We start from the raw sequence: 15,213 nt of genomic DNA, 5'->3' as shown, positions 1-15,213 counted from the left end.
CGAGGCCGCACTTACCCCGCACAGAGACAGGCAGCGCTGTGTGTTCGGGCTCCCGGGGCCGCAACTCCGCTTCCCCCGCCGTCAGGCACGGAAAGAGGTGACCGGCAGAGGCGGGGAGGGCACCAGGACGGGGCCAGCCATCCTCGGCGACCACGAGGTGCACCGCGTTGGCGAGGCCGCAAATCAATGGTGGCCGGGGCACTCACCGCGTCCCGCCGTCCTGGAAGGTCCGTGCGGCAACTGCACCAGGTGCACCAGAGTCTCGGTGCCCCCACCGCAGAATCCGTGCTAGGCAAGCCCCGGGATGGCTGCGCTATGCTGGGCTAGGCAGGAGCTGTGGGACAAGCGTCCTACTGTGCCGCCATCTTAACCACGCCCCCATCTTACTTTTTTAATGGGTGCGGGAATGTAAGCCCAGCCTCGGGAGATCTTCAATTTTTCTCCCTGAAAATAATTGCCATGAAGCGGATGAAGGTATTATAATCATAGATGCAACTAAATAAATGTATAACAGTTTTTTATTAAAATACTTTTATTGGTTTAGTCACAGTGCATTCAAAACAAAGTTAACCTAACAGGCCAGTGCAGGTATTGTGATGAATGCCCTAACAGAGGGGGCTCAATAAAAACAGTGTACGACCCCGATTGTTCATGGGTAGCAGGCAATTAAACTGAAATCTTTATGTAATCATATTAAATATTTGTATTTAACTGATAAAGTTCAGGACTGAGGATACTAACATTCAAAAGATTGAGGAAATTTATGTTAATGACCTCTTAAAATTGTACTGCATTCTAGTGTCAAAGACTTCATTATCTGCTATACATGCCATTCCTCAAAATTGCCTATATATTGAAGGTAAAAAAGAGAAAAAGTTCTGAAAATCTTCCACAATACTTCTGGACCCAACTTGCACCTCTTAGATTAAACTTTCCACTACTAGGAACAGTTGTACCACCCCTCCTCCCCCTTTGAATTGGTTTACTAGAAATATGTAATTTTTGGAATAAACTGCACCTTTGTCAAACTCAAAATGTCCTACAGATTTCTGTTAAGAATCAGATGTTTTACATTCAGCACAAATGTTATTGATCTTTTCCTGACATTGCTCCAGAAAGGGAAAAAATGGCAGTGAAATCTTGCAAGCTCTGAATATGATGGGACTAGTTTCCAGTTATGTTAAGATATTCACATTTCGGCAATTATTTAGGAATATGTTCAATATTGGAGCCTTGATATTTTTTTATCCTAAGCAACTCAGATCGCTCACATCAATCACATCAGATTTCTGTCAACTTTTTATGGTGTAAAAATGCAGACCTCCTATTAGAGTGACCATGATTTCTGTGTTTATGAGCTATGTTCAAATATGCGCAGAACTGTAACTTAAAATAAAGGGCTTCCCCAAATGCCTCCAGGAATAAGAACGTGCAATGTAAAGCTACTCTCTGCACCATTTTGGAATGGGACAGGTTAACTGATCAAAATTGTTCAGAGAAGTATCCCCCGCATGCACTTATACCACACCATTTTTACACCAGATTTTGGGGTTGGGGAGTTTACGCGTGAATCAGAATTATCATGAAAATAGGAATAATTGCCTAAAATGTAAGTTTGGGAACCTCTGGCCTAAATATCAGAATTGTGGTGGTTTTTTAACAGATATTAATCTTTCCATTATAAGTGCAAAAGTATTTCTGCTTCCTTTGATATCCTATCTTTAAATTGCTCCCTGTAAGTGTGGTTAATTGAGAAAGTTTAGATTGATTTTAAGTTATTATAACATAGTTTTTGAGCCAGATGTGGAACATTTCCTGATTGGCCTGCAAGATCGTGTTTCTGACTCGCTAAATTGCTTGGCTGCAGCAGCAACTTGATATACCTGGTCTTCGACAGAAAGCGAGGGCGCTGCCAAAAACATACCTACGAACTGGTATGGTTTATTGAAAAAACATGTTTATGACAAGCCTGTACTGTGAGGGGAAAAACAATGTACTTTTTGGGATGAAATAGTGCAAAAATTGGTTCAAAACAATTGTTGCACCCAAGAAGTTAGTAAAAGAATTGGGGTGAAAAAAGTCTGCATCGTAACACTTTCTTGGCTGCAAAATGCACATCGCCGGCAGTCAGACCTATTAAGCCTCCTGTTCGTGGAGAGAAAAAGATTGCAGAAAGATGAACAGAGGGTTTCCAAATGTTGGTGTTTGCTCAGTTCTGATGCAGGGGTGAAGGTGGCAGGGTTAGGACTCATCATCTGCCTTTGTGTGCGCAGCTTTGTTTTCCCTTATAGAAATAACTCTTTGCAGCCCGTGGTGTGCATTTTGGCATTGCATGGAAAAGTTATTTATGGAGTGTTTCTGTTTCTCTTTAAGTCATTATCTCTCGAAGAGGTCAAAGGCCTTGACAGTGGTTGCCAAACTGTGTTCATTGTGCCCTAGGGTAGTTTAGATAGCGCACCAGGGCGCTGTGGCGCACAGATTTGGAACCACTGATATAGTGCATGGCCGTGGTGTTGTCTGTGCAGACGAGAAACGCCGAACCCTGCAGTCATGAAAGAAAGACAAGTAGTGCCAGATGAATCGCCCTGAGTTCTAGGAGATTGATATGGAGAAGGCAGTGCTGTGGCAACCAATGTCCGCTTACATGCAAGTCCTGTAGCACCGCGCCCCAGCCTTACAGGGAGGCATCTGTAGTCACTATCTGAGGAGCGGGATTGATTACGAAGGATAGACCTTGTGATATATTCTCTTCCTTCATCCACCACAAAGCGGCAATTTTCATAGCCCGAGTGTTCACCACCTTGTTGAAGGATCCGTCCGCTTGTCGCCATTACAGGTCGAGCTGCTCCTGAAGTGAACGCATCCGCAGCCTGCAGTAAGGTATTAAAGGAATGCAAGAGGAAATTCCTCCTAGCAGGTATTTGTAACGGCGAACTGAAAGATACTTTCTTCTTCGCAACAGTTGAGCCATAGACATCAGTTTCTCTTGCCATTCGAGGGATGGAGAAGCCTTTGAGAGACTTGTCCAGTATTGCCCCTATGAATCGTGTTTCCCTGGACGGACAGATGACTTCTTCCTGTTGAGTCAGTCCCAGATTGCTTTTCTTTCACTTTTGCACCTACTGCTATGTTATTTCTTATTTACAGAGACTCCCATTTCGACGACTGGGAATGGTACAAGCTATGGGTATCTATGAAAGTTCCAATACTGGAGTAATTACAAATCTCACATACAGCGTTAGGAGACGTGGCACAGACTGATGTGTGACGTGTTTTAGCTTTGGTCTGCACCAAGACACATGGCTGCATGGCAGCCTTGCATGTGCTTTGTGAGGGATCTCTTAGGGTAGCATGATTTGTGCTGCTGACCTTAGGGACCCTTTTTAGTACCTCAGGTACTAGGGTTACCACTTACTAGGGACACAGCGAATGCTAAGGATTTCGCCAGTTGGGGACACAATTGCACAATTTTAGCGAAAGAACACTGGCAACCTGGTTAGCAGGAACCCAGTACACTTCAGTCAAAGTTGCATCAATTACCAGGCAAAAAGTGTGTGTGTGTGTGTGTGTGAACACGAACACACACACACACACACACACACACACACACACACACACACACACCAAAAAACTCAAGTTTCCTTCACCGCTGATATAGAAAATGATGGAAAAGCAGATTTCACGCTAATACCTAGCAAACAAAAGCTGGACTCTAAGCAGACGATAAAATCACTGTGCAATGCAGGAGAGAAACTGTTTCACTGATCATACTCATAGCAAAATAAAAAAAAGGAAAATGCATCTGTTCTTGCCATGTAGAGCTGCAGATCACTAGACTTTGCATTATATCGCCACCTTGTGTTGGGTTCGGATGATTGCATGTTGTTGTCGTCTTGGAAGTCTTTTTTATAGTCACGAGATAGGTGACTCCTCCCTTGGACGATAGTGCGCATGGACATCAGCTCCATCCTTAGATTGTTTTTCGCCATGATGGGAAATGGAGTTAGTAGAAGCAAAGAAAAAGATGTCCATGCTTGTGCATCCAAGTAAGATAAAACTGGAACAGATACAAGTCCCGGGGAGCCGGGAGGGCGAGTAGTGATCCGCAGCTCTACATGCCAAGAACAGACGCATACTGGTAAGTAGGATTTTCCGTTCGAGGCATATGACCTGCAGATACTACACTTTGCATCGATTCTGCAGCAGTGTCTCCCCTAGCGGTGGTCACCTGCATCTGTTGCAGGAGTGCGCTCTAAGAGGAACTGTTAACATACTTTTTGATAGCATACTTGTATACATTTTAAAATCCACCTTACAAATCCAGACTTAGAGATGGGGTTGCCTTTATGAGGCGGAGAGAAAGATACAAACAATTGTTTTGTTTTTCGAAAACATTTAGTCCTATCTGTATAGTAGAGAAGAGCTCTTTCTGCTACAGAGTCAGGGTTTTCGAAAAACACTGGTAACTCTAGATAGGTTTAAATGAAAAGGAGTAATGACTTTTGGAAGGAATTTAGGATTAGTTCTTAGAACCACTTTGTTACGATGTAGTTGTAAAAATGGTTCAAGCAGTTTTGTGTTTCGCTTCTAGCATGAGTCATTGTATGAAACCACTCTCACTACAGTTCCCCAGCGCATATAGTTCAACTGATCAGATAGTATTTGTAACGATATGACACCTATTGCCAATACTTCTGATACAAGCTATGTTTCCTAAACGCATTGTCACTGCAAACCGGTGATGTTTGATTTAAATATCTCTAGAAACGCGTGATCTATGCGTATTAAGGATAGGGTGTGTCTAGCCTAAACTCCCGTTGGCTCTTCCTCTTTCTATAGTGTTTTCTTCCTTTTTCTTCTCAATAGAGCGGCGCTCCATTTGTACCTGAGCTGTAGCCGGGTGAGGTGGAGAGTTTAGTCCCCAGAAAGTGGGTGAGTGAGGATACTTTCATCCTTTGTCAAGTCAAAGTTGATTCTGCATAGATTCCGGTTGATTAATAGACAACCAGTGACCAAAACAATTTTGGCAATCGTATTATTCCCCTGAGATAATAGTCTCTTTTCATCTGCTATCGTCATTAACTGTGTTTTTCTCTTTTTGTGTGTGTATGTCTGTCCACGATGATTCCATGATTATCCTGAACATCTCGACCGATGTCCCCAGGTGATATGTTTTTAATCATTATACTTTCACTTAGCAGTAGCAACTTATGTTAAGGTCCTGAAGAAGCAGACCGGGATCTTGTGACCCAATTATCCTGCAGAAACATGTCGACCTCGATTTCATCTAAGTAGTGATTTGTTATACTACTTTGCACTGTTTTTTAACCTTGTGTGTGGGTAGGATCCTATTAAAATTCATTTTCCACTCCTGCAACCCAATATTAATCTAGTCACTCAGTTGCACATAGCACTTTCCTTATTTGCACTGCATTTTTCTTTACCCCCTGATACCACATTTCTATCAACAACATCCCTACATCCTTCCACACGATTAGGCTACAATCTACCTAATCCACAGTGGATATGTTTCCACTTCCTTCGGGTGAAGGATCCCAAATGATGTAGGGCGGTACAGGTCGGGTATCTGATGGGAACACAATTTTTTCACCTGTATAGGTAGGTTAAGATAACCAAACTCTAAGACTACAGGAGCCAGATCGCCAGATTCAGTTGATTTGGTTCTGGATGTCTGATGTCTCCATGGTTCTGCGTTAGCAGGGATGGAGACAATCGTAACTTTTGGTGTGGAACTGGAGAGAGTTCTAGCAGTGTCGTGAAACACGGTTGGCGTGCCCATGTGGGAGCTACCAGGATTAATTTGAGAGACTGTTGTCTGAGCTTGCACACTACTAATGGTATTAGTGGTATTGGCGGAAAAACGTACGCAAATCTGCCTGACCAGTTCATCCATATCGCATTGCCCTTGGACAGCGGGTGTGGAAACCTGGCGGCGAAGGTTGGGCATTTTACGTTTTCGTGTGTGGCAAACAGATCCATGTCTGGATGACCCCACTTGTGGAAAAATGGTTGATGAACTTGCTGATGTAGTTCCCATTTGTGAATTTGTTGTGTCTGCCGACTCAACAGATCTACTATCTGATTGTGTACTCCTTGAAGGTGTTCTGGTAGCAGATATATATTTTGTGGAATAGGACATCTCCAAATGTTCTGTGCAAGCTGGGACAGTTGTAAAGAGTGCCCCCCCCCCCCCCCCCCCTGTTTTTGTATAAAATATATAGCTGTCATATTGTCCGGATTAAGACAGCTTTGTTGTGTACTTGTAGTTGGAATGTTTTGAGTGCTAAGAATATTGCTAGCAGCTTTAGATGGTTGATATGGAACAATTTTTGTTGAGTGTTCCATTGTCCTTTAGTCGTATGATGTAGGAGATGGTCTCCCCATCCTGTGAGAGATCCCTCTGCTGTGAGCACTATTTGTGGAATAGGTTCGAGGAACGGCCCCCTCCTTTGTCAAGTTTTTGGTGTTCCACCACTGCAGAGAGCGATGTGTGCGGCGGTCTACCAACACCAGGTCTGTTAGTTAACCTTGAGCCTGGTTCCACACTGTTTTTCTAGACATTCCTGTAACAGACGCATCTGCAGTCTTGCATATGGTACTATGAAAATGCAAGATGCCATCATGCCTATTAGTCTCATGAACACTCTTGCTTGCAGAGATTGTTGGTGTTGAAAGACGGACTAAGGCTTGAATGCTCTGTATCCTTGCTGAACTGGGATACGCTAGAGCTGTAGACTGGTTTATTGTAGCCCGTAGATACTGATGTATACGAGAGGGTTGCAGGTGTAGTTGATTGTAAACCCTAAGTCGTGCAATGTTTGAATAGTTTGAGGTGTGTGTTGGACACACTGATTGAATGACTTGGCTTTTATGAGCCAATCGTCTAGATAAGGGAAGACATGTATTTGTTGTCTCCTGAGATGTGCTGCTACTACTTCTAGGCTTTTTGTGAATAATTGTGGTGCCGTTGTTACCCCGAATGGAAGGACTTTGAACTGATGATGTCCTTCCAGTACAAACCTTAGATACTTTCTGTGAGCAGGATGTATAGGAATGTGGAAGTAGGTGTCCTTTAGATCTAGAGTTGTAAGGAAATCGCCTTGTTGCAGCAGAGGGAGTACTTGTAGAGTGATCATATGGAAATGATCCGATTGTATGTAATGATTGAGGGGCCTGAGGTCGAGAAATTACTTAGTGTCCCGTCCTTCTTCGAAATTAGAAAATACAGCGAGTAAACCTCTGTTCCTTGCTCTTGTAAAGGAACTATTTCTATTGCGTTTTTTTGTAGAAGTGACCGAACTTCTTGATTGAGCAGAGTAAGGTGTTCTGCAGACATTGGACGCTGCCTGGGTGGTGTATGTGTGGAGGGGTTGCTGTAAGTTCCATGTAGTAGCCATACTGGATCATTTGTCTTACCCACTTGTCTGTTGTGATGGAATTCCAGACAGGTAGGAATTGTGTTAATCTGCCCCCAACAGGAGTGGAATGCTGTTGGGGAAGCAGAGGGAAGTCACTGTTTTGTGGTGGAAGAGGTTCGATTATTGTTGTTACCCAAACCTCTTCCTTAGTGGTTTCCTCTATATCCTCCTCTAAAATATCCCTTGTTAGAGGATGTTTGTGTGTTAGATTTGAAGGATGTTGTATTGTCTGCTCCAGTTTGTTTGGAGCCTCCTCTGTAGAAGTAGAGACGAAAGGAAATTTTAGCTTGTGTGGACTGTAAAGCTCCCATAGATTTGGCAGTATCTGTATCCTTCTTAATTTTTTTCAAGTGCTGTGTCTACTTATGGTCCAAACAATTGATTTGGATTAAATGGTTGATTTAAAATGGTAGTTTTCACTTCCTGTTTAAATCCTGAAATGCGTAGCCACGCAGGTCTCCTAAGTAGGACGCTAGTATTTACAGCTCTAGATGCAGTGTCTGCCACATCTAGTGCGCACTTGATTGAGGCATTAGAAATTAGCTTGCCTTCTTGTATAAGGTCGTCTTGCCTGCGCCTTATATTGTCAGGTAGATGTTCTAGTAGTTTTTCTAACTGATCATAATGAGCCCTATCATATCTTGAAAGGAGGGCTTGTGTGTTAGGTATACACCATATGTTGGTAGCTTGTGCGTGCTATTCTTTTGCCTGAAGCATTTATTACCCTGGATTCTTTGTCAGGTGGGGGTGCCTCACCTGAAGTTTTTGAGTTTGCCCTTTTCCTAGCATTTGACACAACTAGTGAATCTAATGGTAGTTGTCCTTTAATGTAAGCTGGATCTGCAGGTGCAGGCCTATATTTTTTCTCAATTCTGAGGTTTAGGACCCTAGTACGTACAGGGTCTTTAAATATTTCTGGAGCATGTTTGATGACCCCTTTAATCATGGGAAGAATTTGAACAGACCTTTGCGATTGCATTCTGATGAGGCAGAGGAAGATTTTCTGTTAGACACACTTGAACATAGTGACCCCATGGTAAATGGCAGCTCTGTTCAGCAGGTGACCAAAACCAAAGTTATCTTCTTGGGGAGAAGGTTTTGATGGGTATGACTGTGGGTCAGGAATGTCTGGCACATCCGGGGGGGTTTGGGTACTCCCAGTCTGCGTCATCTACAGGGTATGGGAAAGGCTCATCTGGGTCTATCCCCCTCGCTTAACTATACTCATCAGCATTTTGAGCTGATTGTAAAGGAAAAAGAGGAGAATGTGAAGGGGAAATCTGTGGTGAATTGTTAAGAGGAACAGGAGAGGAAGGAGAAGGAAGTATAGGAGAAGAAGGATGCATAGGAGATGTGGTAGAGTCCTTCTTGGCAGGTACTACAGGTGTGGGTGTTGCATCGGTCTTCCTTTTCTTGTGTGGTATAGCGGATACATAACCTGTGTTTGGGTCAATGTAGATCTTTTGCAGAGGATCTGGTTGGAAAAGATCTTCTCCTTGTGAAACCCTTGTCGGCGCCGATTTTTTTGGTTCCGGGCGAGGTCGCTGTCTGTCTTTAGCCTTAGGAGGTGACAAAATGTCCTTTGGTGTAGTTTGACACCGAAGGTGTGGTCTTCGGTGTCGTAGGCTGTTTCAAGGGCTTGGGCGCATCGGAATCAGGCCTGGTCGGTTTCGGTACCGAAGACGATGGCTTCGGAGTGGAAGCTGGTCTCGTCTGCTTCGAGGCGTTGGACGCTGGCTTCATACCTTTGTCTTTAGAAGTCGATGGTTTCGGAGCCGAGACCTTTCAGTTTTGGTGGCTAGGGTGCTTGTGGGATCTGCATGTGCGGCTTGCTCGATATAGACTACCGGAAGGCTTAGTTACTTTCTTTAGAGCCGGGCTCGATGGCGGGGCTGTCAAAGTGGTTTTTCGGTCGCGACTGGGCCCCGGAGGCGGATTGTTGACCTTTGCCTTCGATCTGGGTGCTGTGTGGTGCAGGGGCAGTAGTACTCACGCGCTGACCCGATGGTATAGAGTCATCTGCCTCGGATACGATTTGGAGATCATCTGAATCTTCTTCGAGAACAAGTGAAACCTCGAAGATATCCACCAGTTCCTGAGCTGATCTCTGCAGGTCGTGTCGACGGGCCCTCCGATCTCGGATGGTTCTCTTGAATCGAAAGGACGCGCAGGCTGTACAGCTGGATTCGCGCAGGCTGTACAGCTGGATTCGTTGTGTTCTGGAGATAAGCACAGGTTGCAGACTTTGTGGTGGTCACTGTGTGGAAACTTTGCTTCACACTCGGGGCATCTCTTGAATGGGGTCCTTTCCTTGAGGTCTAGGCCTCACGGCGTGGATAGGTCCAACGGCCTGCATCGACTACCGGAATCGAGCTGATGGGAGTCGAAGATGATATTAGTAGTTATCGAAAATAGTTCGGTAAAGTTTTATTAAGTTTTTGCACTTCAAAGTACTTGAAAAGTCTATTTCTAGCCGGAGCGGAAAAAGTTCATCTGAACCCAGTGGCGGAAAAAAACAATCTAAGGATGGAGCCGATGCCCATGTGCACTATCGTCCAGGGGAGGAGTCACCTATCTCGGCTACAAAAGACTTCTTCCAAGACGACAACAACATGCAATCATCCGAGCAAAACCTGAGGTGGCGAGCTAATGCAAAGTGTAGTATCTGCAGCTCATACGCCTCGAACAAAAAGGTAACAAGGGAAATGCACAACATGCTGGGAATAGAGAACCCTTGGCTGCCCTAAACAGACAGAACAGGTTTCTTCTTTATGTGAAAACACGTTCCACAGGAAAAGGACACCCTTTCATTTTCAAAAGGGGGAATATAACGGGTTGGGAAGAAAAGATGCTCTATGCATCTTTAAAATCATGTTTGATTTCTTTACATCAGGGGAAACTTCACGGTAAATCTGGGTAGTACCAAATGCTATACAAAGATCAGCAATTACCATAACACAGTATAAGGAACGGGATACTGACAAATGGTACTACCACAAAAATACCTCAGTCAATGAGGTAAGAAAAACTAAACTGGCATTAAACTTGATAAGTGATGCATTTGTTTACTTAAAGATACAGAGAACAAAGGTTCTCTTAAAAACGCGGACATTCACATTCCTCGTTTAAAGAATTTTTGAATCACACAAAGAGAGGAAATGTTCACTGTTTATAACTGCTCATGAAGAATTGTGCTTATTTTTTTTAAGTAACAGTAGTCAATTTCAACTCTAAAACCAACGTATTTTTGGGGTTAAGTTTGGTAGTAGAAATAATATATGCTCAAGACATGGAATGTAACTAATATACTTACTTTGGCAAGTAGAATCCTTTGAACTGGTTCAGAATCATCAAATACAACAAAGCCAAAGTTTGGCAGTTTTCCTCCAACTCCCTTAGTATTGATACGAAGCTCCATCACATTTCCATAAGCTGCAATAACAAAGCATGAGGACCAGCGATTAGTTTTTCCTGAAAGCAATAGCTTCATATTAGGTAAGAAAAACCCAAAATAACTTTAAACTGAACAATAACAGTATTAACTAACTGGGTTTTCCATTTACACGGAGTAATATCGCCTTGACTATCACAAATTTACAAAAGTAGCGCTTTCAACCTCTTTAATTACAGAGTAGTAACATGAAGCCAAATTTTATTTATTTCGTGCAAACAAAATGAATTACTGACCTCCATCACTTTTTGAGGATTATAGTAATTGAATTTAAAAATCGAAGGTTTTTTCCCCCATTTTGCCTGTCTGACGTCTCAAGGTCAGAGACCTTAAGCCAACAATGCCTTATGGGGATGTGGAATAACATTAAAATATAAAACACTTCAAGCAACAAAATCACTGTCACAGGTAATTAACTAGTTCTTTTGTGCAGGGTGAAACTACTCTTGATTTCCAAGCTATGCATAGACCGCATTGATATATATTTCCTGAGGATGCTGGAATAAAGATCACGCTAGAATTAAGATCCCGCTGGAAAGCAGATCCCACGGGAACAAACATAAAGCCATGGCAAATAGATATAAAAACAGCCATTTGATTTGTGAGCTGTAATGTCAAGTAATGCAATGGTTCAAAAGTGCACATTACCTTCGATAATACTTTTTATGGTTTAAACTCTTATCTTACTGCGGATTCCTCACCTTGTGAATATTCCCCAGGCGTCCAACTGGATCTGAAAACTTCAAAGCAGTACTCCTGTGCGCCAGTAGGGGGAACGGTGTGGCTCCATGGCAACACCATTCCACTCCAGAAGTGCGAAACAGAGATACATACATGCGTGCCCCCTCCCCCATGCACACGGATGACAACTGCTTTCTTAGAACTATATGCAGCCCCTCAGAGCCTATCTGCAAATTGGCACGACCATGGAGGAAATCATTAGATTGGGATCGCTTTAGAAGGAAAAGACTCCCATTAACGGAATGGAGATTTGGGATGTTAAGTGAGGAATCTGCAGTTAAATAAAGTATCAGAAAGAGTGTTACCTAAGGTAAGTAAGCAGTTCTTCTGATGGATACTTCTAACCGCAGATTGCTCACCTTGTGAATAGTTACCATAGCAGTACCTTAACAAGCAGAGGATCTGTGAACTGGTTCATACCAAAAGATCAGCAGGACCAAGCAGCGAAAAGTGCCCATCTCGACGGACCTGACTGACTAGGCAGTAGTGAGTTCAAAACACATGTACAGATGCCCATATAGCTGCCTGACAAATATCCAGGAGAGACTCTCCTCATGCAAACAGAGGTAGCAGCTTTAGTACACGTGCAATAAGCTTGTAGGCTTTACAGAGGCTGCTTTATATTATGGCAACTCCAACAATACAAACATATATTTCGCTAGCTACAGGAGACTATGATAGATTCTTGCTATCACGTTTTAGACTGAATATTTTATTTAGATCTCCAAGCTTTCCGGAACGGAATGATTGGTCAAAAACGTTATGTAACTGCCCTTGTGATGATATCTCGACACAGTCAACTATACATATATTGTTTTGTTTGTAAATTTTATATCATGCCTAGAAGGAAATGGATTATCCCAGTGCTGAGAAAATTGGGCTTAAGACAATGCCGACCTGCATTTTTAGCGTTACAAATTTTAGATGATGAATTTAAAATAGCTACTGAGACAGCGTTTACATTTTTTTTTTAAATATCGTAAAACCAATATAGTGTTAATCCGAGAGTCGTATTTGTGTATCAGATTAAGATTATGTACTTGCTAGACAGTGTATTGTACTTTTATGGTTAACTTTTATGTTTACCGAATAACGTTTTTTGACTGACTGACAGAGGCAGCTCTTGGCCAATGAGTAGCATAATTTGAAGAGCACAATCCATTAAGATGGTCTGCATCTGACTGCCTTGCCCTTCATTTCCCCAGCAAACCCTACAATGAGCCAATTCTCCACCCTATGTTCCTTGGTGTGATGAATGTGAAAACATGGTGCTCTCTTGGATTCAAACAAAGGCGCATCTCTTCATCTTAAAGGAGGAGGCGGAGCAAAGAACGGCAGGAGTGTGATAGCCTGCCGACCTTAAAGTGTTAATTTTTTGGGCAGAAGACGGTTGGATCTTCAGCACTAGTTTAAAGGGTAGGAATGTGGTTAGGGCTGTTGGACAGAAAGAGCCTGAAGTTTGCCTACAATCAAAGCTGATATAGAAATCAGCAAGACCATTTTGAGGGCCAGGAGATGCAAGAGACAAACGCATGGCTCACAGGGAGTACACATTCAAAAAGTAAGAACCACATTTAAATCCCACATGACCACCACAGAGGGCTTTGGTGGAAATAAATGTTGCAAACTTTACAAAAATCTCATCACTACAGTTGGTTTAAACAGATTATCTGTCAACTGCTAAAAAGCAAACGGGGCTGACAAATACCATTTAATATTGCCCAAAGCAAGTACTAGCTCGGCCAGAGACAAAAACAACAAAACTTCAGGCAACTTGGTTTGTAGTGAGTCAATCTGTCAGGTGCTGCATCAAGCCACAAGTCTATACCAATGACTGCAGTACACCGATTTTGAAGAGACTCCTTGCAGCCAATGTGACAACTTCAAGAGGAATGTCGAAGGAGGTGAACTACTGCCACTCAATCTTCACGCATAGAGAAAGTTTGCGCATGCCTCAGTGCCACAATCTGCCCAGCTGCAGCAACAGAAGAGCCTGAAGAAGCACCAGCTTAATCGGAGAGCAAATGTTCATGCCCAGTAGTTCCAGGTACCACACTCTCCTTACCCAATCTAGTGTCACTAGGATGACTTGGGTCTAGTAGTTTGATATTCTACAGAACTCTGGGGAGGAGAGTCAGCAGGGAGAAGGCATACAGGATTCCTGAGCCCCACTCTAGGGAGAACACATCTCTGGAAGAGAGCCTCCTTGCCGACGTCACCGGAAATGCACCGAGGAGGTGTGACGCCGACGCCCACAAGGGCTACAAAAAAAAAACAAAAACAAAGAAAAGACTACGAATCCGGACCCAACCACAAGACCGCGGAATATGCACTGCATAGTGAATCCAGAAAGATTCACGCTGCAAAACTACAAAGCACAAAAGTTGAACATTGTGCGTTCTAGGTGGTGGCATAAAACTCGAGCCAGGGTTCCCTCCATTTAAGGAAAACTCCCTACGCCATCTCTGGGTGCAACGGCCATTCGTGCTCCACTAGAAATCAGCTGCCTTCGAGTTAGTCTGCCCGGCATTTATTGATCCCATCAAGTGGATCACCACCAGTGAAATTCCTTAGCAGTCCAACCACTTAAAAAGGAGTAGAGCCTCCTGGCACAGGACCCAAGACCCCAATCGCCATGATTGTAGAACTGCCACATGACAGAGGTGTAGGCTGTGAGCAACAGCACCAGCCTTCCTCAGATTACGGGCAGAAAGGCCTTTTACCACCAAGAGAATTGCCCTCAAAATCATCTACCTGATGTGAAGCCAAGCTTGACTGGTGCAAGTCGGCCTTCAAGCGCCAGTCGTTGAGGTAACCTCGTTGGACCCCCAAAAGGTGTGCTGCGACCAACACCATCACTTTCGTGAACTGAGGAGCACTGGTGATGCCAAAAAGTAGCACAGCACACAAACTGATCCTCGCCCATTGTGAACCGCAGGCAGCGCCCAAGTGCCTGAAGTATGGTGATAAGGAAATAAACATCCTTCAGGTCCAATGCCACGTTCCAGTCGCAGGGGTATAGGGGCAGTCTAGACCTGGGCTAGCGGGAGCATCTTGAATTTTTCCTACTTCAGGAAGTCATTCAGAGGGTAAAGATCTAACATAGGACAAAGGCATTCGTCCTTCATTGTCACAAGGAAGTAGCTGGAATTCTTTATAATATTTATAAATCATACTATCACCATACTGGTATCCTGGTGCTGAAGGCCTCTACCAGGACAGAACAGCTCCACTTAGGTAGAGATGCGATGTAAAGTTACTTGCGGGGGAAAAGCCACGTTTTCAAGGCTTTTCTAAAGTGCCAGAAATCAACTGAGGATCCACGGAAGGTAGGTACCTTATTCCAAAGCTGGGCTGCTTTGACCATGAAAGGTTGCCAGCCTAGTCTTATCTCCCAGAATTTAGCAATGCAGATAAGATTTGCTGTGGGAGAGCAAATACATCTACCTGGAGAATATATTTTTAGTCTGTTTTGCAGGGTCACTGGGCCCTTGCCCTTCAGTGCTTTGAAGACTACACAGGGTGATTTAAAGTCTATTCTCTGCTTCAGAGGTAGCCAATGAAGTTCCTTCATAGCATTTG

At 43.6% G+C, this 15,213-nt stretch overlaps 1 protein-coding gene across 4 annotated transcripts in view; it reads right to left on the bottom strand.

Moving 5' to 3' along the window:
- G3BP2 (G3BP stress granule assembly factor 2) overlaps positions 1-15,213 on the bottom strand; it is a 235,108-nt gene that overhangs the window by 22,353 nt on the left and 197,542 nt on the right. For all 4 annotated transcript variants that reach the window (XM_086961512.1, XM_086961510.1, XM_086961511.1 and 1 more), the window contains one exon: positions 10,753-10,871. In XM_086961512.1, coding sequence (XP_086817638.1) covers positions 10,753-10,871 — 119 coding nt within the window. The remainder of the gene's footprint in view (positions 1-10,752; positions 10,872-15,213) is intronic.

This window comes from Lissotriton vulgaris, chromosome 3_1 (assembly GCF_964263255.1).
Source record: "Lissotriton vulgaris chromosome 3_1, aLisVul1.2, whole genome shotgun sequence".
Lineage (NCBI taxonomy): Eukaryota > Metazoa > Chordata > Amphibia > Caudata > Salamandridae > Lissotriton > Lissotriton vulgaris.
The sequence above is the reverse complement of the archived record's forward strand: the minus strand, read 5'-3'. Positions and strand labels throughout refer to the sequence as shown.